General features: G+C 41.2%; 1 protein-coding gene across 13 annotated transcripts in view; it reads right to left on the bottom strand.

Annotated features, from left to right (window-relative positions):
• Positions 1 to 24,179, bottom strand: part of LOC104088747 (uncharacterized) — a 32,783-nt gene that overhangs the window by 6,544 nt on the left and 2,060 nt on the right. For 3 of the 13 annotated variants that reach the window (XM_070188229.1, XM_070188239.1, XM_070188235.1), the window contains exons 2-11: positions 23,226 to 23,607; positions 23,063 to 23,137; positions 22,928 to 22,972; positions 21,805 to 21,972; positions 18,453 to 18,701; positions 17,599 to 18,354; positions 5,438 to 5,722; positions 4,217 to 4,644; positions 3,506 to 3,974; positions 2,757 to 3,014 (exon numbers count right to left, since the gene is read on the bottom strand). In XM_070188229.1, the coding sequence (XP_070044330.1) occupies positions 2,757 to 3,014; positions 3,506 to 3,974; positions 4,217 to 4,644; positions 5,438 to 5,722; positions 17,599 to 18,354; positions 18,453 to 18,701; positions 21,805 to 21,972; positions 22,928 to 22,972; positions 23,063 to 23,137; positions 23,226 to 23,607 (3,115 nt within the window). Of the gene's footprint in view, positions 1 to 2,756; positions 3,015 to 3,505; positions 3,975 to 4,216; positions 4,645 to 5,437; positions 5,723 to 17,598; positions 18,355 to 18,452; positions 18,702 to 21,804; positions 21,973 to 22,927; positions 22,973 to 23,062; positions 23,138 to 23,225; positions 23,699 to 24,179 lie in introns of all 13 variants that reach the window. The other 10 variants (XM_070188240.1, XM_070188232.1, XM_070188237.1 and 7 more) reach the window with 10 other exon arrangements.

The following is a 24,179-nucleotide window of genomic DNA, read 5'->3' as shown; positions in this document are numbered from 1 at the left end:
CGATCAACCTGGCCATCCGGGCCGACTTTGACTGCATAAACCCAACGACAACCAACAACACACTTACGTGCAAGAAGAGGAACAAGCTCCCAAGTATCACTCGCATGTAAAGCAAACATCTCGTCAATCATAGCATGTTGTCATCCTGGATGAGATAGTGCCTCACTTGTAGACTTAGGGATAGAAACAGTGGACAAAGAAGATATAAAAGCATAATGAGGTGACGACAGGCGATGATAACTTAAACCGACATAGTGGGGATTAGGATTAAGTGTGGATCGTACACCTTTGCGGAGTGCAATTGGTTGACTAAGAGGAGACAAGTCCGCAGTAGGTATAGAATCTGATACGGGGCGTGAATCACCTGGGCCTGATGCTAGATGTGGACGACGATGATAAGTCAAGAGTGGTAGAGCTGCAGAAGGTTGAACTGGATTATGTGGAGGAACTGGAGCTATAGTTGGTGGAGCTACAACTGGAGCTGTAGGTGGTGGAACTAGAGCTATAGGTGGTGGAGCTACAACTGGAGCTGTAGGTGGTGGAGCTGAAGTGACTGAATCTCCAAAAGATGAAACTGGTAGTACCTAAGAAATATCTAAGTGATGACCGGAACCTGTGACGTATGATTGGGTTTCAAAGAAGGTAACATCAGCGGACATAAGGTACCACTGGAGGACAGGAGAGTAGCATCGATACCCCTTTTGTGTTCTCGAGAAACCCAGAAATACGCACTTAAGAGCACGGGGAGCTAACTTATCTGTTCCTGGAGTAAGGTTATAGACAAAACAAGTACTTCCAAAGATACGGGGTGGAAGAGAGAACAAAGGTAAGTGGGAAAACATGACAGAGAATGGAACTTGGTTCTGGATAGCTGAAGATGGCATACGATTAATAAGATAGCAAGATGTAAGAACTACATTCCCCAAAAAACGCAACGGAGCATGAGATTGTATGAGTAGGGTACGAGCAGTTTCAATAAGATATTTATTCTTTCTTTCAGCTACCCCATTTTGTTGAAATGTTTACGGACAAGATGTTTGATGAATAATCACATGAGATTTCATAAACTGCTGAAATGGGGGAAACAAATACTCTCGGGCATTATCACTACGAAATGTGCGAATAGAAACCCCAAATTGATTTTGAATTTCAGCGTGGAAGGTCTGGAAAATAGAAAACAACTCAGATCGATTTTTTATTTAAAATATCCAAGTGCACATGGTCATCAAGAAATAAAACAGCACATTTAAGTGATTTGGCTAAGCGTCTAACAACTATGAGATTAAAAGGACTACTGGGAACATAAAGGACTGAATCTCAAGGTAAGGAAGGAAGTGGATTTGCTTGACCTATTGCAGTTACCATGGTTTGAGACCCATTGGCCATTGTGACTTTTGGAAGAGATTGAGAATACGAAATAGTAGTGAAAAGAGATTTGTTACCAGAAATATGATCTGATACACCTGAATCAATGACCCAAGACTCAGAGGATGAAGATTGGGAGAAACAAGTCACGCTATTACCTGTTTGAACAAAAGAAGCTATCTCAAAAGATGTCTGCTTACATGCTTTATACTGAAGGAACTCAATATAATCTGCTAAAGAAACCATCCGACTATTCAAAGCATCGGTTCCCATGTCGCTACAATTTGTAGTAATAGGGTTAACTTGAAATAGTGGAAATAAATAACTCCTGTGAGAAAACTGAAGAAATAGCTTGAAAAACACTATTTACAGCAGGAAAACAGAACATTGTTCTGCGCCGAAAACATTGTTCACGCTGAAAACACTGTAGCTCGCCGGAATCTACTGTAGCTGACGGAAAAACTCAAAGTGGTCGGAATGAAACAAAACCAGTGAGGGTAGAATCGGAATTACCAGGCGATCCTACTATTCAACTGGAACTTTTTCAAAATTTGGCCGGAACAGTGCTCACGCGCCGGCACGTAGGTCAGATCTCGCCGGAAAATATTTTCTTTTCCAGGTGCGTGAGGGCGCGCGGACGTGTGTTTTCCAGTGGGGTTGACTGGGGTTTGGTCGCAGGATCCTGAGGAGTCTTGTGGTGGTGTTGGTTTTTGCATAACACCAACAGAAAGTGATTTGCTTACGGACAACCTTCTAAGTAGCCGGAAAATTGCACGGCGAAGAGGTCTTTCTTCCCGAAAGTCGCTGGAATGATGCACAGCGACGGGTTTCTCATTAATGCTCTGATACCATGTGAGAAGGCATGAGAGAAAATATGTTATTGATATTGAATGATAAATATAATACAAGAGGTACTTATTTATAGCTATACACTACAAGGAGATATTACTCCTCTTACAATGTAGGACAAGACTACACTATACATATCTATAAACTAACAGAACAAAAATCACAAACTTACTTTCACTTCAACATTGTATTGGTAGGAGTAAAGAAAAGTACTATTCTAATGTTTCTAAAGCTAGTTCGATAGTAGAACATCACACCGTAGTTTCAAAGTTGAATTTGAACAAGAATCTTGTTAAAGTTTTACAAATTGTAGATATTCTAGAAGTGCAATAAAATTTTAAGGTTTTTCTAATTACATGATTCTTGCATAAATTGGATGGAAGGGCTTCAAATCCAAATATCATGAATTTCTGCATACAGTGATTGTATTTCGTAGTTTAAACATACATCAATTGATGATAACATCCATCCAGGTTATATCAGTGCATACCAGTGTTCAGTAAGTGCAATGTGTATAATCAGATGAGCCAGAAAACACTTACCACTTTCTTCTCTTTCAGGAAGTTGAAAGCATCCAAAATATCATGCTTTGGGTAATGATTGTATGTTTCAACAATGGAAGCTGGCACCAGTCGAAATCTTGAGAAGGCCAGGACTGCCATCTTTAATAGCTCTGCAGCATTTGCAACTGAAACTGATTCAAATGCTTGCCTACTTACACTGTTGCTTACACTTAAAGGATCACCACACCTCTTAGGAACCCAGTGCGAGCTTTTCTCCTGATAAGAAATTTGTTTCATCTGGTCAAACTCTCAGCTTTTTGTCCATGGGGGGGGGGGGGGGGGGGAGGGGTAAGTAATTTAGTATAATGATGATCATGCAGCAGACATGCAGACACAGAGAGGGTGACAGGGAATAAAAAGAGAGTATTAACCGCGGGAAGCTTTCCAGATTGAAATTAGATATCATATGCAAAAACTTGATCAACACTTTCACCATGCAGATGGACAGATCAAGTAGAAAAAGGGTCCTGCACCCCAGATCTCTACTCATGCATCTGGAGTTCCTTTCTTTTTTTCATTTCCTCAGAAATTGGTGAACTTTTTCTGTTTTTACTGGTGAGGGACAACCAAGGTGATAGAGGACATTATGGCTCGGATATCAAACTTACTGAGTCAAACCTCAAGCCTCTGATTAAAGACACTGAGCAGAGAACAAACGGAAGATGATAAACTTGAACAGGCATAAAATGTCATGCACATCTATGACGTACTGCAACAACAGGACTTACAGGTCTTTCAGCATTTAAACTGAGATCTGAATTATCATTGGCAGATTGAACTCCATTGCTACCATCCAACTTAGCCATGTTTTTGCATTCTAGCACCTTATCTAGGGCAACCTTTACGTTGTCATTGTCACAATCATCCCACCGCTCGTGTGCAACAGCCTTTCTAGAATGTTCACGGCCGTCAGAAACACCTTGATCCAAATCTTCTTCTTCTGAGGCATGATGCCAAACCATCTCTTCACAATCACCGCAATCTAAAGACCTGTTCTGGAGGTGTCGTGCATAACGCTCCAAGACTTCATTACAGAGATTCATTAAAGCACTTCTGAATTGCATACAGCTGTTCAAAGCAGTCATTCTCCTTTTGCAGGCATCAGGTGACGCTGGAAGGTTTTTGACTGAGGCCCATTTAAAACGAGAATATGGCCCAAGGACAGCTTTGTGTCTTACAAATTCAATCACCAATTGCCTGGACAGATTCAATATATATTATGATCTAGAATAAACTGATTTATCAAGATATTATAGATTTGCTGAGTAAGCTGCTAAATCACCCGCTGCATGACAATCAGTACCAGACCGTGCAAATAGGATATTCCGCAGAAATTTACTTCAGAACAAACCAAATATACAACAAGCTGAAAAGTGTTACAAAATACCTCTAAAACTTATTTATCTACAGTTGAGATCATACAATGAACACGGGAATACCTGTCTGCATCTTCGCTCCAGGAGAAACTTGCTCTGCATGTTGGCTTCAGACTTGAGATATCACTTCTCTTCATGAAAGAGTGATTGGCCTCAGTTTTTTCGCATTGATCTATCCCTTTGGTAACCTCCCTATGATCACCAACACAATTTATTTGAGAATTACATCCAACATCCCCTGGAGAAACCAGGAAAGCATTTTGTTCATCGGGGAATGGGTCAACAGTATCGAATGTGCTCTTGTCACTTGGTCGTACGTCTGAAGTGCGTAACTTTACATGTCTTGCAGGATCTCCACCTGATGACCTCTTTCTTTTCTGTAAATAATTATTCCGTCCTTTTATGGACCGAACCTCCATCCATTTGGCAGTTACAACTCCTTGGAATCTACAGAGACGCATTTGCTTCCTATTGTGAAAACAATGGAACACCTGTATATTGTGTCTTCTAAATCATTCATGATAGAAATGTGTAAAATATGTTAATGCAGGAGAAAATGAAATAATTCTTAAAACTTTGTTTCTATTATTTATTTATTTGATAACAGAGAAATTCCTGAGGGCCAATTTGCTCACAGTTCTAAACTCGGTAGAAAATGGGCCCGCTCCTCTTTATTTCAACTCAGTTTTCTATATCCTCTCTCTATAACTTACATCTTCATGTACATGCATAATCCATTAAGAAAAATTTCACATATTGCATACAATTTCTAGAAAGGAAGGACCATGCTTTAGTTCAATAAAACTGATATTTTAAGGGTACAAATTAACTGCTAGCAGTAGCACAATTGGCAGATTAGCTAGATGATCTTTAAGTTCATTGAACAATACCAATAAGAGATTGTGCAAACTTCAAAAATTGCAGCGTCTTGTAAAAAATTTCATAATAACACTAAGTGACAATCTTTGTTTAATGATTTCGAGACACCTTCTTTGCCATTTTCTGGAAACTAAAACATATTTGGTCTGGCCACAAGCGAAGATCTTATAAACACATTAAGCTTAGAAAAGAAAAGAGAAAAAAGAAAGAAAGAAAAATGGATGTAAAGTGTCTTCAAGCTTGAGGGAGAGGGCTATTGAGCAGATATAGCAAACTGAGCAGCCCTATCATAGTATTTACAACATGAACATCCAAAGGATCAGCATTGACATCATGTCCATAGAGCAACATCTTCACCTAACAGCATACAAGGACAAAATTGCAATTTGTGTTACACTATCAAACCTCTTGATTTGCAGATTCTGGGGAAGCATTTGAAGCAGCTTCTGGATTAGCACCAGCCAATAAGTACTCCAGAGTGTTCCAGTACTCATCAACAGCGTTCCTATTTGAAAGAACAAAATCATGTCTAACTTGATGGCAAGAATCTGGACCATGAAAATCAGATGATCGTGCAGTTGAAGAGAAAGGTTCCTCAAAGTAAGGTTTAAGCTCTAGCGCATGAGTAAGAGTGATCTGTATCACATGAGTGGCGTCTACCGTATGTTCACCACAAACAAGGCGGATTAACTGCAAACAAAGATGAAACTGCTTCATACTTGCCAAAACAAGAGAAAAAGAAAAAAGAGTGATCACTTGATCATAAGTCAACTCCATAAGCCATGTTGATATAGCTATTCATGGTATCAAAATCCTCAATTTCTACAAATTGCAAAACAAGCTCTTTGACTTATTTTTTATGCAAGCTTTCCTGAAAAGAAGCTGGGTGTTTCTTAATATTTTCTTAAAACAATTTGGGATCCTTCCCCAAGGAAATAAAGTATCATGTTTAGTAGGTAGAAGGAAGACAATGGACCAAATCTTGGATTTTAATTATTTTCCATTAAATCAGAGTATCAGACTACGTACACACAAGTTCTTTTTAAAAAAAGATTGGGCCACAAGAAATTTATCAACCACCCATATATATCATGTCTTCGGCTAGTTGATCATATAAATTGGAAACCATTACGAAGTGAAACAAGAATTGATCTCTGACTCCTCTAGTCCTCTTATACTCCATCTTAGTCACTTCATCCCTCAAAAGTAGTTTGTATCTTCCAAGCATGGAAAAGTTTCCGTCAAACCAAACTCTTTCTTTCATCTTTTTGCTACCTAGATAGGGGGAGACAACAAATTTGTGGACCGTTTTGACACTGCTAAATCCAATTTATTCTAAAAGGTCATAGTTTTCTTACTTGTATACACTAAGATTTGAATAAAAAACATGCTCATCAACATAGGATCTTACATCCCCTACAGAATGAGCCATATCAAAGTTGATACTTCTGAGCAGAATACAAGAGGAAGACGGTTAAAGTGTCATCAGTACGATTTTCAGTTTAGTATCATCACATGAAATTAGAACCTCTGACCTGTGACTTTGAGGCATTCTTGTTTCATTTTTTCTCAGAACTGAAGAATGCATCTGTCAGGTCAACAAGTCAATTCTCATAAGGTTTGGCAATTTTTAAGCTCCAAAACTAGAGCATCTAGAATGCATCTGTCGCCTAGTAATTCCGATCTTACCCCTACTGTTTTCATTTCATTCCGACAACTTTGAGTTTTTTCCGTCAGCTACAGTACTATTCCGACAGCTACAGTAGATTCCGACAGCTACAGTTTTTCAGTATTCTGTTTCTGTGTTTCCGTACACTGTTTCAGTGGATTACAGTTGATTCTTTCTCCTATTTGGTAATAATTTGCAACAATGTCTTTGGGATTTGATGCTTTTGGGTCTAGAAACATGAGTTCTGGAAGCTCTAGTGCTATTATTACCTCGGAACCTTTAATGGGAGGTTCAAACTACTTAGCTTGGGCTTCATCTGTCGAGTTATGGTGTAGAGGTCAAGGTGTTCAAGATCATCTAATCAAACAGTCTAGCGATGGAGATGAAAAGGCAATAGCACTTTGGGCAAAAATCGATGCTCAGTTATGTAGCATCTTGTGGCGATCTATTGATTCCAAGTTAATGCCCTTGTTTCGTCCATTCCAGACATGTTATTTGGTTTGGGCAAAAGGCACGCACCTTATACACTAATGACATATCTCGCTTCTATGATGTGATATCACGGATGACAAACTTAAAGAAACAGGAATTGGATATGTCTACTTACTTGGATCAAGTACAGGCAGTCATGGAGGAATTTGAGAAGTTGATGCCAGTTTCTGCTAGTGTGAAAAATAACAAGAGCAGTGACAGAAGATGTTTCTCGTTCTTACCCTCGCTGGACTTCCTAATGATCTTGATTCAGTACGCGACCAGATTTTGGCTAGTCCGTCTGTCCCGATAGTTGTGAATTATTCTCTCGATTACTTCGCCTTGCTGCAGCACCAAGTCCACCAGTGATCTCATCACAAATACTTGATTCCTCTGTTCTTGCATGATGTTCGGGCATCTCAAACTATGGAGAATAGACGAGGAGGAGGTCGTTTTGGAAGATCTAGACCCAAGTGTTCTTATTGTCACAAACTTGGACACACTCGTGAAATGTGCTATTCCTTACATGGTCGTCCACCCAAAAATGCTTACATTGCTCAGACCGAGACTCCAGGTAACCAAGGATTTTCTTTATCTAAAGAAGAATATAATGAGCTCCTTCAGTATCGAGCAAGTAAGCAGACATCTCCACAAGTAGCCTCAGTTGCTCAGATTGATACTTCTGTTTCTGGTAATTCTTTTGCCTGTGTTTCCCAGTCTAGCACTCTTGGCCCATGGGTCATGGACTCCGGCGCTTCTGATCACATCTCTGGTAATATATCACTTTTGTCAAATATTGTATTATTCACAGTCTCTTCCCACTGTTACTTTAGCCAATGGATGTCAAACTAAGGCAAAAGGAGTTGGACAAGCTAATCCCTTGTCTTCTATCACCCTAGATTCCATTCTTTATGTCCCTAGCTGTCCTTTTAGTCTTGCATCTGTTAGTCGTTTGACTCATGCCCTCAATTGTGGTATATATTTTATTGACGATTCTTTTATTATGCAGGACCGCAGTACGGGACAGACAATTGGTACAGGACGTGAATCAGAAGGCCTTTACTACCTTAACTCACTCAGTCCTTCCACAGCATGTCTAGTTACAGATCCTCCAGATCTAATCCACAGACGTTTAGGACATCCGAGTTTATACAAACTTCAGAAGATGGTGCCTAATTTATCTAGTTTGTCTACATTAGATTGTGAGTCGTGTCAACTTGGGAAACATACCCGAGCCTCCTTTTCGCGTAGTGTTGAGAGTCATGCAGAGTCGGTCTTCTCCTTAGTTCATTCTTATATATGGGGTCCTAGTAGAGTTAGTTCATCCTTGGTATTTCGTTATTTTGTTAGTTTCATTGATTATTATTCAAGATGTACTTCGCTTTTCTTAATGAAAGATCGTTCTGAGTTATTTTCTATATTCCAGAGTTTCTGTGCTGAAATCAAAAAACAATTTGGTGTTTCTATTCGCATTTTTCGCAGTGATAATGCCTTAGAATATTTATCTTCTCAATTTCAGCAGTTTATGACTTCTCAGGGAATTATTCATCAGACATCTTGTCCTTATACCCCTCAGCAAAATGGGTTGCTGAGAGAAAGAATAGGCACCTTATTGAAACTGTTCGCACACTTCTAATTGAATCTCGTATTCCGTTGCGTTTTTGGGGCGATGCAGTTCTCACAGCTTGTTATTTGATTAATCGGATGCCTTCATCTCCCATCAAGAATCAGATTCCGCATTCAGTATTGTTTCCCCAGTCACCCTTATACTCTCTTCCACCTCGTGTTTTTGGGAGCACGTGTTTTGTTCATAACTTAGCCCCTGGGAAAGATAAGTTAGCTCCTCGTGCTCTCAAGTGTGTCTTCCTTGGTTATTCTCGTGTTCAGAAGCGATATCGTTGTTATTCTCCAGATCTTCGTAGGTACCTTATGTCAGCTGACGTCACATTTTTGAGTCTAAACCTTTCTTTACCTCTGCTGACCACCATGATATATCTGAGGTCTTACCTATACCGACCTTTGAGGAGTTTACTATAGCTCTTCCTCCACCTTCGACCATAGAGGTTTCATCCATACCAACCGTTGAGGAGTCTAGTGTTGTTCCCCCTAGTTCCCCAGCCACAGGAACACCACTCTTGACTTATCATCGTCGTTTGCATCTTCCATCAGGCCCAACTGGTTCTCGTCCTGCGCCTGACCCTGCTCCTAGTACACCGATTGCACTTCGGAAAGGTATACGGACCACACTTAACCCTAATCCTCATTATGTCGGTTTGAGCTATCATCGTCTGTCATCTCCCCATTATGCTTTTATATCTTCTTTGTCTTTGGTTTCCATCCCTAAGTCTACAGGTGAAGCGTTGTCTCATCCAGGATGGCGACAGGCTATGAGTGACGAGATGTCTGCTTTACATACAAGTGGTACTTGGGAGCTTGTTCCTCTTCCCTCAGGTAAATCTACTATTGGTTGTCGTTGGGTTTATGCAGTCAAAATTGGTCCCGATGGACAGATTGATCGACTTAAGGCCCGTCTTGTTGCCAAAGGATATACTCAGATATTTGGGATCGATTACAGTGATACCTTCTCTCCCGTGGCTAAAGTGGCTTCAGTCCGCGTTTTTCTATCCATGGTTGCGGTTCGTCATTGGCCCCTCTATCAGCTGGACAATAAAAATGCCTTTCTTCACGGTGATCTTGAGGATGAGGTTTATATGGAGCAACCACCTGGTTTTGTTGCTCAGGGGGAGTCTCGTGGCCTTGTATGTCGCTTGCGTCGGTCACTTTATGGTCTAAAGCAGTCTCCTCGAGCCTGGTTTGGTAAGTTCAGCACGGTTATCCAGGAGTTTGGCATGATTCGTAGTGAAGCTGATCACTCTGTGTTTTATCGGCACTCTGCTTCAAGTCTCTGTATTTATCTGGTAGTCTATGTTGATGATATTGTTATTACTGGCAATGATCAGGATGGTATTACCAATCTGAAGCAGCATCTCTTCCAGCACTTCCAAACTAAGGATCTAGGCAGATTGAAGTACTTTCTAGGTATTGAGGTTGCCCAGTCTAGCTCAGGTATTGTTATTTCTCAAAGAAAATATGCTTTAGACATTCTTGAGGAGACGGGGATGATAAGTTGCAGACATGTTGACACTCCGATGGATCCGAATTCTAAACTTATGCCAGGACAGGGGGAGCCGCTTAGCGATCCTGCAAGCTATAGGCGGCTGGTTGGAAAATTAAATTATCTCACAGTGACTAGACCCGACATTTCTTATCCTGTGAGTGTTGTAAGTCAGTTTATGAATTCTCCCTGTGATAGTCATTGGGATGCAGTTGTCCGCATTATTCGATATATAAAATCGGCTCCAGGCAAAGGGTTACTCTTTGAGGATCAAGGTCATGAGCAGATCATTGGATACTCAGATGATGATTGGGCAGGATCACCTTCTGATAGACGTTCTACGTCTGGATATTGTGTTTTAGTAGGAGGAAATTTGGTGTCCTGGAAGAGCAAGAAACAGAATGTAGTTGCTCGGTCTAGTGCAGAAGCAAAATATCGAACAATGGCTATGGCAACATATGAGCTAGTCTGGACCAAACAATTGCTCAAGGAGTTGAAATTTGGTGAAATCAGTCGGATGGAACTTGTGTGCGATAATCAAGCTGCCCTTCATATTGCATCAAATCCGGTGTTCCATGAGAGAACTAAACACATTGAGATTGATTGTCACTTCGTCAGAGAAAAGATACTTTCAGGAGAGATTGCTATAAAGTTTGTGATGTCGAATGATCAACTTGCAGATATTTTCACCAAGTCCCTCACTGGTCCTCGTATTGGTTATATATGTAACAAGCTCGGTACATATGATTTGTATGCACCTGCTTGAGGGGGAGTGTTAGTTTACAGCATGTATATAGTGTAGTATTGTCCTACATTGATAGAAGAGTAGTATGTCCTTGTATAGTATAGCTATAAATAAGGACCTCTTGTATTGTATTGTTTATCCAATATCAATAACATATTTTCTCTCGTGCCTTCTCACAAGTAACAACACTTAGAGAGCTAACATTTTATAAGGAAGGAGTAGTTTTCTTCTTTTGACACTTTTGAAAGAGTCTTTCTGAACAATTTGTTAGAATATGCAGGAGATTAGCAACTTATTCGTGCTCAACTTTTTTCTAGATCTATTATAGTTCTAATATATTTTTGCCTTGAGGAGAATCAGTAAAATTTTGATCTTCTCATATTAAAAACTAACTTGTTACAGCTTAACTTTAGGTCTTCACTTTTATAATCAAATAGCAATATCTAGCATGCTTATCACAAAATGCATCCAATGAATAAGCTGAAGTATAGAGTTACAGTGGTACTGTAGCTCCGAAAGCACTGTAGCACACAGACATACTAACCCACTCCTTCACCACCACCATGAACCATGAATCCTAGGATTCCACCACCACCATCCGATAGCCAACCCTTCCGCGACTCTACCCCAGAAAGAATCGCCGGGATCTGACACCCCACGCGCCGTCACGCGCGACACATCTCCGACGACCCCTAGCCCACGCGCCGGCGCGTGACGCCTTTTCAGGCAAGATCCCGACTTTTTTCCTTCGGACAGCCTCTTCGAGGGGCTATTCCGACCTCACCCACCCATCAACCTCCAACTTCCGACCACTTTTGCTATTTTCCGGCGACAGAGGTGTCTTTTTCCGGCCAGATTTCACTCCCTCTCACTTTCCCTTCTTCAATCAGTCACCTTGCGAGGCTCTTGGTTTAGCTATGATGGACTCTACAGAGAGAAGCTCCTACTTCTCCCTAGAATCTAGAAAATTAGAAAACATGTCTTTTAGCAAAGCTGCATCTTGGCCAGCCCTCGAACTTGGGGGAAGATGCCAGCGAAAGCTTGACGTAGGGCAGGAGCCGCACTTCTCGTTGTCCGAGGAGCACACTTTCAGGCGCAAAGGTTTCTTGGACTCTTGTTTGATTGGCTCTTTCTCCAAATGGGTTGGTTCCCCAGAAGCTGTTAGGAACTGGGCAGCAGAGGCATGGAACGTAAAGGACGGGCTGAAAATATCGAAACTGGGTGACACGCAATATCTCTTTTGATTTGTCACCGAGTGTCAAGCTTCAGAAATTCTCGTAAGAGGAAACAGGTGGTTTGATGGGAATTTCTTAAAGTTAGACAGATGGGTGGAGCACGATGGGTGTCTCGACCCTCGTTTCCCTGCCGAAACATTGGTGGTCAACATGGTGGGTCTCCCGGTGCATCTCTGGTGTCTTGACCTATTCAAGAAGGTTGGGGAAATCTGTGGGGGTTTCATTGATGTCACTTGCAGCTTGCACGATCTCTCGCGAGTAAGGATTGTGGTGAGGAAAGGGGGCCGAATCCCTGTCTCCACTGTTGTGGAAGATGGCTACTTGAGCTACAGGGTTTGGTTGAGCCCTGAATTTCGCCCGGTCTTTATGCCTGCGATTTTGGCGGAAGAAAGGGAAAGGTCAAATAGAAGGGAGGGAAGGGGAAACCAGTTTCTGAGAGGAGGGAAGGGCTCACCGGACCAGCGGACTAAGCTGGAATCAGACGGTAGATCGAGAAGTGATGGGAGGTTTGAACTTGGGAGAAGAAGACAAAATCCTAACAGGAGGGCAAAACGTGAATGGGTTAGTGATGCGGGCTGGAAAGGTAGAATGAGTCGGTCCTCTTTTAACTATCATAAGGTCAGGCAAGATTTCAGCGAGCATATGTCTGGGCCTCTACACATGGGCCCAGCAACTTATCCAATTCTATTAGAATCGATCCAAAGGGGCCCAAATTATATCAAGCGGCGTCCGATAAGGCTCCTAATCATATGGGAGCAGTCACTCCTCCTTCTGCCAATGATGCCTCAAACAGTGCTGTACCAAACACTAGGGGCTTGTGCTCCTCTTCAGCCACTGTTCCAGGGGCAGCACCGGCAAAAGCTGGCGGTGTTATTCCACGGCCCCCCGCCTGTGATGGACCCAGCTCCATTGCCCTTTCATTTCCCACTGTGCTTAGATGTGCTGAGGCTACAATACAATCTCCTCCAAGTGAGGCATTATTTCCCGAGGTTGGTGCCTCTCAACGAAACGACGTGATCCACCCGGCACACAGAGTTCCTACTACTAGCAATGCTATGGTCTTGCATTCCTCCGGTAGGGGCAAGGAAAACGTAATTACAGAAGACGCATGTACAATTTCGTCACGGATCGGAGAAGTGGACATGTCCTTATGGATGGAGGATAAACTATTAAACTTTGGGAAGTTCTTAGGTGTTTCTTTTGAAGGGAAGGAAGATAGGGTGCTGGAACTGTTGAGGGAGTTTGAGCAACAACCCTGTTACGAAGGCGCGGGGAGGGAGTTGGGTAAATGTGTTAATCAAAATAAAACAGGTGATGTAGTGGTATATCAGAGAAGGGGTCGAGTGGGTGACACGGAGAAAGGGACCTCGTCTAGGGGGGGTGGGGAAATGGGGGCTATTGTTGCTTATGGAAGTTAAGATCCTTTCATGGAATGTCAGGGGGATGAATGACCCGAACAAAAGGGCCATCATCAAAGTGGGAGTTAGGGAGTGGGGTGCCAACCTAGTTTGTTTTCAGGAGACCAAAATAGAAGTTTTGTCGGATGCGATCGTGAGAAGTCTCTGGGGAGGTAGTTGGGTGAAATATGACTGGGTCCCTGCAGCGGGAAGTGCCGGGGGTATTCTACTTATGTGGGATGATAGAAGTTTGGAGGTAAAGGAGATTAGGAAGGGAGCTTTCTCTTTGGCAGCTCTCGTCAAAGATAGAGTGAGTGGAATGGAGTGGGGATTTGGGGGAGTGTATGGGCCGGTAGGGGAAGGGTCCAAAGTGTCTTTCTGGGAGGAACTTGCTAACATTATGGGGGAATGGGACATTCCATGGGTTATAGGTGGAAACTTTAACACAATTAGATTCTCGGAGGAGAGATTAGGGTGCAATGTGATTTCGAGGGCCATGGAGGAGTTTTCTGACTTCATCAATGATCACTTTCTCATTGATCTTCCTCTGTCAGGGGAAAGGTTTACTTGGGCGAGGGCGGAGGATTCAAACTCAAGGTCCAGACTCGATAGATTTCTGATATCGTCCTCCTGGGATGAGCTGGTGCCGAATGTGTTGCAGATCCCTTTACCTAGGCTGACTTCGGATCACTTGCCTATCTTGCTAGATGGATGCAGAGGGAGGGGGGTCCGTGCTCCCTTCTGGTTCGAGAACATGTGGTTGAAAGTGCCAGGATTTTGCGACAAAGTGAAAGAATGGTGGACCAACTACGGGGTATCAGGGTCACCCTCATTCCGTCTGTCGAAGAAACTCAAATTGCTCAAGGGAGATATTATTAGGTGGAACAAGGAGGTCTTCGGGAGGGTGGAGGTCAAAATGAGGGAGCTTATGCATGAATTGGGGGAATTAGAGAGAGGGGAAGGGGCGAGGAAGCTAGATGAAACTGAAAAAGTGAGATTGGGGGAGGTTAAAAGTGAAATAGTCGAGCTAGCAATAGCTCAGGAGACTAGTTGGCGACAAAAATCAAGGGCGCTCTGGTTAAAGGAGGGGGATTCGAATACTAAGTTTTTCCACAGGGTTGCGATTGCAAATCGAAGGAGAAACTTCATAGAGTCCTTAGTTGTAGATGGGGTAATGATTGAGGGAGAGGAAGAGGTAAAAGGGGCGATAGTGGGGTTTTATGAGAACTTATACAAAGAGGAAGTTGGTTGGAGGCCTACTTGGGGGAATAGAGTTCAACCACATAGGGGAGGGAGACAATGAGTGGCTAGAAAGAGCTTTCGAGGAGGAGGAGGTGCACGATGCTATATCGAGTTGTGCTGGTGATAAGGCCCCTGGGCATGATGGTTTCTCCTTGGCTTTCTTCCAGCTCTGTTGGGACACTGTTAAGGGGGAGTTGATGGAAACCATTGAATACTTCCACGTGAATGGTGCTTTCGAGAGAAGCATCAATGCTTCTTTTATTACCATTGTGCCTAAGAAAGAAGGCGCATCTTGTATCAGAGACTATAGGCCCATCAGTCTAGTGGGGAGCATTTACAAGATTATTTCTAAAGTGCTTTCCAACAGACTAAAGAAGGTTCTTGACGTTTCCGTTTCGTCCTCCCAGAATGCGTTTGTGGAAGGTAGGCAGATCCTGGATGCTGCTCTTGTGGCAAACGAACTTGTAGACTCCAGAAGGAAAAATAGAGAATCCGGATTACTGTGCAAGTTGGACCTTGAGAAGGCTTTCGATCATGTCAATTGGGAGTTCCTGGACTTCATTATGAAACGGATGGGGTTTGGGGAAAGATGGAGGGGATGGATCAAGTTTTGCATTTCAACAGTCAGATTCTCTGTCCTGGTTAATGGTAGCCCGTGTGGTTTCTTTGGCAGCTCCAGGGGGCTCAGGCAAGGTGACCCCCTATCCCCCATGCTATTCATTTTAGTGATGGATGCTCTGAGTAAAATGATGGATCGTGCGGCGAGTGGAGGCTACTTGAGAGGTTTCTCAGCTCCGATCGGGGTGCTCAGTAACCGAAGGGTCTCTCATTTGCTTTTTGCGGATGACACCCTAGTTTTCTGTGACGCCGATATGGATCAGTTGACCTGCCTGAAGCAAGTACTGCAGTGGTTTCAGATAATATCAGGACTCAAAATCAACCTCGGCAAGTGTGAGGTTTTCCCGGTGGGTGAGGTTACTAACATTGATGCTTTGTCGCATGTTCTCGGATGCAAGATGGGCTCTCTCCCCACTACTTACCTGGGTCTACCGTTGGGTGCTTTGAAAAAGGATACTACTGTTTGGAACCCAGTCATTGAAAGGGTTGAAAAACGATTAGCAGGCTGGCAGAAACGGTATTTGTCAAAAGTGGGTAAGGAAGTGCTTATTAAAAGCACTTTGTCAAGTATCCCTACCTATTACTTATCCCTGTTGCAAGCACCTGTGAGCATCACAGAAAAACTGGAGCGACTTCAAAAGAATTTTCTCTGGGATGCGGCAGATGGAACTAGAAAGTTTCATCTAGTGAATTGGCAGATAGTCACTTCCCCAAAGAAGTGGGGTGGACTTGGAGTAAAAGATCTCAGGGTATTCAACAGTCCTTTGCTGGGGAAGTGGCTGTGGAGATTCGGGGTAGAAGAGCATGCTCTATGGAGGGAGGTCATAGCAGAAAAGTATGATTCCACGGGAGGGGGTTGGAGGACCAAGGCAATCACAACACCGTTCGGGTGTGGCATGTGGAGGAACATCATGAAGAACTGGGAAGCCTTCTATGGCAGCATCACTTACAAGGTGGGAGATGGAAGGAGAATCAGCTTTTGGAATCACAAGTGGTGTGGAGAGGCTACTCTGAGGGTCTCTTTCCCACACGTCTACAGAGCTTCAAACCAGAAGGAATTGATGGTCCAACAAATACGCAAGGAGCATGAAGGGAGGATAGTATGGGACCTCTCTTTTAGAAGGAACATGCAAGATTGGGAGATTGCGGAGCTCCAAAACTTATTGGCACTGCTATACGGGCAAGATATGCCCCATCCATCTTATGACTCTTGGAGATGGGGGTTGCGTGATGATGGCTTGTTCACCGTAAAGTCCTTCTACCAGAGTATGTTGGTGAGACAGGAGGCTACTTTCCCATACTCATCGATCTGGATTCCTAAGGCGCCCACGAAGGTGTGCTTCTTCGCGTGGCTAGCAGCGAGGGAAGTGATCTTGACATCTGAAAATCTGCGAAAGAGAGGAATTACACATGTTAGTTGGTGCTACATGTGTAAAAGCTCAGGGGAATAAGTTGATCATCTTATGCTGCATTGCCCTGTGTCCTGGGGTCTATGGAGGGAAATCCTGAATCTTTTTGGTGTTCAATGGGTGGTGCCAAACACTGTAAAGGAAATGCTATATAGCTGGGCCGGTTTCCGTAGAAGAAGCAAGCAAAAAGCGTGGAAGTTCGCCCCGTTAGCTAGTCTGGGGAGAGAGAAATAGGAGAGTTTTTGAGGGGATTGAGTCTTCGTTTTCACATCTTAAGAATAGTCTTTTATCTCTGATCGCTTTTTGGTGCACACATGTAGCCCCTACTAGTGTAGAAGATTGGGCGTCATTTGTAGAGAATCATGTTCTAATGTAAATTCTCTACTTTTTGTATACTTCTTGTATGCGGGAGTTTTTTCTCCCTTTTGATTAATACAATTTACCTTATCAAAAAAAATAAGCTGAAGTATAACTCTCAGCAAACAAAATGCACATGTAGATGTAAGATATGCACGTCTGGCAATCGTATCCCCAAATGACAGGAAGATTAATCAGATTGATGGGAGGTAATTGACTATGCCAACCTTCGGGGAAGCGATAGATATGTTAAAGTAAGGGTTAGAACTTAAATATGAAGTATTCTCAAAAATGATTTTCAATTATACCTTAAAACGTTGTAATATGACAATCAGCAGTGATAGCTCCTGGATTGACTGGGTATCTCTCAAAGGCGTGTAGTCCTTCATGGGAATATTAGAAAGGTGTAAATAATCCCCACATTTCTCAAACATATTCTCATGCATTGGAGCAGAACCTGAAACTTGTAAGAACAGCTCAAGCTGCATGGCCTCGATGGCTGCACCTATATCAACCAATTTGCAACTGTTATCATTATTTTTCAAATCACACCTGTATTTACCAGATGAGGAAGTATCTTCACTATCATGGGCATTATTGACATACTCCCATAGATAGATGTGAAGACGCTTTGCCTGAGCCAATTTTGGCATCATAGACCTAATCCGATGACTCTTTTTAGCTAGTGCATCTTGGACATCCATTTCTACTCTGTGTTGTCCTCTGTCCATATCATGCACTATTGGAAGTGCATTCCCCTTCTCAAACTGAGAAAAGCTTTCTTTACGCACTTTCCTTTCAAAGGACCTAATTCTATCATAAATGTTAACCAACATTGCCGGAGATAACTCATAAATGGATGGATGCAGGACCACGACCTTTTTACGGTTCTCGTAAAAGTTTGTGACAGCAGGGAAGAAGACATCAAGGCATTTACAGTGCCCTTTTTGTTGAAGCTTTTTCAAACTGCGTTCTAAGGTCTTTTTGTCCATTGATGTGTGCCTGCCCTTCTCAAGATTCTCAAGTCGTCTTTGTAACTCAGGTTTTATAAGGAACTTCTCCTCCTGCTCAAAGAAGAATAGCTTGAGTTGGTTCATCTAAACTGAAATGTATAGACTTATATTCAATGCAGAAGCAAAAAAGTAGTTGAGATGCCAAATACCTCTAACATTTTAAGTATCCACTGCTCCCTCTGTTCCCTTGCCCAGTCTTCTCGCAATTTATGACTGGAATATGCTTTGTACGCTTGGCATCTAGGGGATATTGTTTCAGTTACCGAAGATTTTACAGGTACAAGGTCACGTACAGAAGAATCCATTATCTGCATTTTTGTGTCATTAACTGTGTTGCCCACATCTATGGGGAAATTCTGTCCGTTGCTCATTCTATTGTTGCCCCAATCCTGGACCTCCTTGATAGAGAAAAACAAAAAGGTGAAAAGTGTACAATGACGAGTTGAGTACAGAATATAAATATGAGAATGTGCGTCAATGGAATAAAGCATTTGGTTCCCACTGCCAGATAATACTTGAGATAACAAACCAACTACCTAGAAACTACCAAACCACTGAACCCCCCAAGTAGCCACAAAAAACATTGTACTGCAAACATGAAACTGTTGAGTTGTCCCACATCGGTGGGATTTGAGGTCCTTGATCTCCTTATATGATCTTGGGCAATCCTCACCTCATAAGCTAGCTTTTGGGTTGAGTTAGGCACAAGGTACATTTATCATGGTATCAGAGTCAGGCCCATCCCAATTATTGTTACCAATGTTGGCCCCCCATTTATGTTGTCCATGCTCCAGTTTGCAGGCCTGGGCGTGAGAGGGGGTGTTGAGTTCTCCCACATCGGTGTGGGATTTGAGGTCCTTGGTCTCCTTATGTGGTTTTGGGCAATCCTCACCTCATAAGCTAGCTTTTGGGGTTGAGTTAGGCTCAAGGTACATTTATCAGAAACATAGTAGTTTCCCTACTGCAACCAGAATATAATGCCCAAACGCATAGAAATCAAACGGAAACTATTGACTCATTAATCTTATCGCAGACCTAAAATAAATAACTAAAAGTATTCCCTGCTTGAGATAAGGTGGACAAACAATTCAAAAGGAAAGAAATAAAATTGGGTTACACCATGTTTTATGTATATGATGCATTTTAGTGCTATCTCAACGTCAAACGCTATATTTTCAATGATTTCATGTTTATGAACTATTTAGTTGCAGATAGCGCATGTTTACGAACGTTTTGAAAGCTTATATGATGACAAATATGGATTTCATGATATTGATACATGAAATGTTTTTGGAGTAACCATGACAACTGAGAGGGTATTTGGACGTACGGGTTCAATGCCCAGAAACGGTACGTGCCGGTATAGGATCATAGCTAGTGCCATTTTTAAATGGTGGTTATGTTGCACCACACGAAAGTAAGTGGAAATGTTTGCTAGCATACCTATGGTAAGAAGGCATATGTCAATCGGGAGGATGATCGGACATCATAAGCACACATGGCAAAATCATGTTAATTTCTAGTGAAAGCTCCCTAAAGTTATAAATACTTATATTCATGGACCACGAGCACCCTTTGATTTCAAAAATAATTTCGAATGACTTAGCATATGTTTATTATATTGGGATAACATTGATTTGCATGAGAAATATGATTGTGATATTGAAGTGCATGTTTTTTGAATACTTGTCCCATATTTTAAAGGGTGATCAATAAGACTTATGGGGTATTTTAATACTCACCCCCTTACATGTGTGGTATAGGTTTGGGTATTGCAATGGAGTCCAGTCCATGACTTGAGCACCATTACTTAGAGCTTCAGTGGTGAGCCCCAAATTTGATCAGTGGCGGCTTAGTTCATTTCAATTGTTATTAATTATTTGGGGGACCATGTCCCACTTCTTTTTTGAAACAAGATTCTTTAGACGCTCTGTGACTCATTTTGGCTAGATGTATATGTACTCGGTATTGTATTTGGACTATGCCTCTCGAGGCTTAATTCAGATATGTTATATATTCGAGCCTTTCTTTGGGATGCTAAGCCTTATATTTAGTTGATACGACGGGCAGAAGGATTAGCTCAGTGAGCGCCAAGCTCGTCGGACACCAACCATTGCCCCTTAGTTTGGGTTGTGATAACAACAAAATTAAAGGCAAAAGTCTTCCTACTATGGTTAAGCTGTAGATCCTTCTAGAATAAATCTCACTAATTAGAGACACTCATTTGGCCATATAGATACCATCCACGACTTCCACTTACAAATAAAGCTTCAAGTACTACTGACTTGATTGTCAAACACCCTGCTACTGCTTCTTTGGCATGGAATTGTTCTAAAAGCCCTCTACTACATTTCAGAGCACTAAGGGGTAGCATCCCATCTATGCACTACACACCCTTCACCTATACATCTTATTTGATAGCCTATACTAGTTCACCTATCATTATCAACCATTTTGCTCCTTACACCTAGAAAATTTGTGCTCCCTACTAGTAGAAGATATGCTCTTGAAAGTAGTTTCACTCTTTATCTTTCGTTAATTGGATTTGATCTTTATCACCTTATGGAATGAAGAATAAGGCACAAAAATACTCTAACCAAAAATAGTTTTCAACACCAACTTGATCCAACCAAAGCGTCTCCACTTTGATGCAATTTATAACTCTATAAGGCATGAACCTAGGGAAATCCATGAAATCTCTGCTTACAGATGTCTTTAACATGTAAAAACTACACCAGAGAAATCTATACTATACCAATGCACAATCAAACAAAGAGTGAAGTTTATACAAATGTATAACTTGCCTCAAAGTAATAGTAGGAAATAATTTGTTCTTGACTCTCTTATGTTTGTAGGTGAAAGACTGATAACCACGGAAAAGTTGGAAATGACCTTATTCATCGAGATAAAATGCAGTGGCATACGGAACTGTGAGATAGTGTACATCATGCAAGAATTTGTAGTTTAATTCAACACTCTTTTGAAATGTACTGGGTGGAAAGGACAACTAGTATTCTAGTACCATTTCATACTTTAAAGGATGTTAAGTTGGAGTCTGACAAGAAGGTAGAAGATAAATTTCACAAAGCAGAATTCAACCTATGAAGATTGGGATATTCGAATTTCAAACTAAAGGTGTAGCAGTTGTCATGTTTCTAAAGGGTTTGAAGTCAGCTAGGCATCTATGCCCCAAATTGAGGTCTGATCTTAGCAGTTATCCTCTGACTGGCTTTATTAAGCAGGAATACCTCTATTTAAGCAGACTTTAACTAAGGAGAAGAGAAGTGCTGCAATTTTCATGTTTTCAGACTCTGTTATTCTTTTTTAAATCCTTCCTACACTTCTCTTAAATAAGGAGGGCATAAAACAGCTGGATGGCATATAAAGCACAGCAAAAACTCATAACTCACTGTTACTTCTTAAGACCACATCTGAACTGTTACACAAGACATTCCATGAAAAGTGGTAGATGGTAATATCAACAGAAAGAAATTTACATACTTCAAAAGTCTGATGCTCGACGGGAAGCTCCACTAGCTGTTGGCCAATCTGACCTCTCTTTTCTATTTTAACCGGAGGTTGTTTTCGGCCAAGGTTATCAGATCGACGAACGCGAGTATTAAAGTGCATGGTTGAAAATTCCTTTAAAAGACGCAAAGACTTGCCCTTCTGTGAACAGTGAATAAAATTACATAAATAAAGTCCATATGTAGATCACCATTTTTAAGATTACCAAATGAAAACAGTACTGACTGAAGGTGAAAGAGAATATTTTTGGTCTTCTGCCATTTTAATCACCTTGCTGACATCAATAATGTAAAATCCCCGAAGGCCCGAGCTACTAACTCGATAGCACTTTAGCCCGTATCATTCGTTTATTTTCACAAAATGGGCGGGTTGTGTCAATTTTGAGTGGGTTAAAATGAGTTTACCAAATAATAAGTCATGATTCAACCTGCCCAACGTATACTTGAATCATGATGGATTGGTCAAAATAAAATAACTAACGGGTCATACCCAACCCGTCCAACTTGATCCAGATTAACAAAAACTATGTAATTACAGTAAGCACTTTGATGGAGATTCAAAAAGTTAAAAAGGAACTACCAGCGAATATTGGTTTAGATGACAAACCACAGATTTTTCTTGAATCTCACATGCTTTAACAAACAAACAACATGTCAACAGAAGTGTTTAAAAGCTTTGAAATTCCATTTATGTAACATGAGAAAATATCAAGGTTCTATAACACGAACAATTTAAGGTTGATTGAACTATTTAGTGGATTTCAGCAGCAGATTTATGTGTTACATATTAGTATATTGTAACTCTGAAATAAATGAGAGTAAGCAGCAAAGACTTCTGTTTATCTTGCTTGATATACTTCAACACCATCATTCAAATCAGCTTCATATATACTAGCATGTGGGATATGGATGGATCATATCTTCTAATATTTCTTTCTATTCTAGTCCATTTCCCATGTTTTATGCCTATTTCATTTAGACAGCTATACTGAATCAAATGCTATAAACTGCAATGCAGAGGACAATGAATGTGCATTGTAAAGCAAAACGTTGGAAGTGATCTACAATTTAGGTCAATATGAATGTGTTTCACTTACTTCAGTTACCTCCACGACCTGAGCTTGTGTCAACCTACGTAAGATCTGTCAGGAAATCGTATCAGACAAATTGTACAACTTAAATAGTGCTTCTTTTGGATTCAATTTACTACCTCCAAGATAATAAGAACTTACATTTTTTCTCCATTCTTTATGTCCAAGAGCATCTCGATAACCTAGGTCCTTTTTAATATTTGAGATAGCAATAACCTGGAAAGGTGAAACAGGTTATAAGAAGGTTAGTATCATGTTGTTCACAAAATTGAGATACCCACAATAATTCAAGAGTATGACAGACCTTCCCCTTAGCCTTTTCAAGTTTATTACAAATTTCTCTCAGTATGGGCAGATAATCTTTTATATGCACATCCTCTCCATTAGACTTCACATCACAGCTAGCAGAATTTTCATGAGATAAATCATCAGACATCAGAACTCCACCTCTTATTTCAAGCCTTTGTTGACTGTGCAAGTGCTTCCTGTAGCGGCTTAAATAGAGCATGTTGGTTGTAGTATGCTTACTTATAAGTTTCCCTTTGTTGGATGCTTTGTTTGTCCAAACAACTGCTTCATGCCTCACAATCAGTCCTAGAACCTCAAGCTCCTTAAATATGTGGAAGAAGTTATTGGCCTTGATGCCAAATTCCTTAGTAAGCTCACACTGGGTAATTCCATTTGCTCTGTCATTGCACCATGAACCATGGTTAGCACATTATGAGAGGAAGCAGTGTCTTGATACTTGCTTTAAAGAGACAAAGAAGTCTCTTCAACCTATATATGCCAAGTAGGAGCGCAAACAACAAATTAAAAAGAATAAAAGCTTTTGAAAGTATGCTTCTCTTCAGCTCACAATTAGCATGACCGCACAGTAAGTCCAAGGTTCAAATCCTGATATAGGCAAAAAAGCTAGGTACTCTCTTCTTAATTTTTAACCTTTGAAAAAGTAGGTTACCTGGTGGAAGAATGCAATAGAATAGCTGAGGTGAGGCACAAATTGGCCTGAATATCACCATTTTAGAAATAGGAGGTGTCATTAACATTACAGATTTTAAATTTCATAACTTCAATGAAAACACAGCAAAAATTTTAATCAGGATGTGGATAAATCGGCAATGAGAAGAATAGTTTACAAAAATGAAGAAAAAACACTTCTTTCAGAATTAGAGTGTAATTTCTATGGAGCAGTGACATATATAATAATAGTTACAAATGTACATATATCAAAAAGACCAAATTTCACTCAACTCATTAA

Source organism: Nicotiana tomentosiformis, chromosome 11, assembly GCF_000390325.3.
Source record: "Nicotiana tomentosiformis chromosome 11, ASM39032v3, whole genome shotgun sequence".
Taxonomy (NCBI): domain Eukaryota; kingdom Viridiplantae; phylum Streptophyta; class Magnoliopsida; order Solanales; family Solanaceae; genus Nicotiana; species Nicotiana tomentosiformis.
The sequence above is the reverse complement of the archived record's forward strand: the minus strand, read 5'-3'. Positions and strand labels throughout refer to the sequence as shown.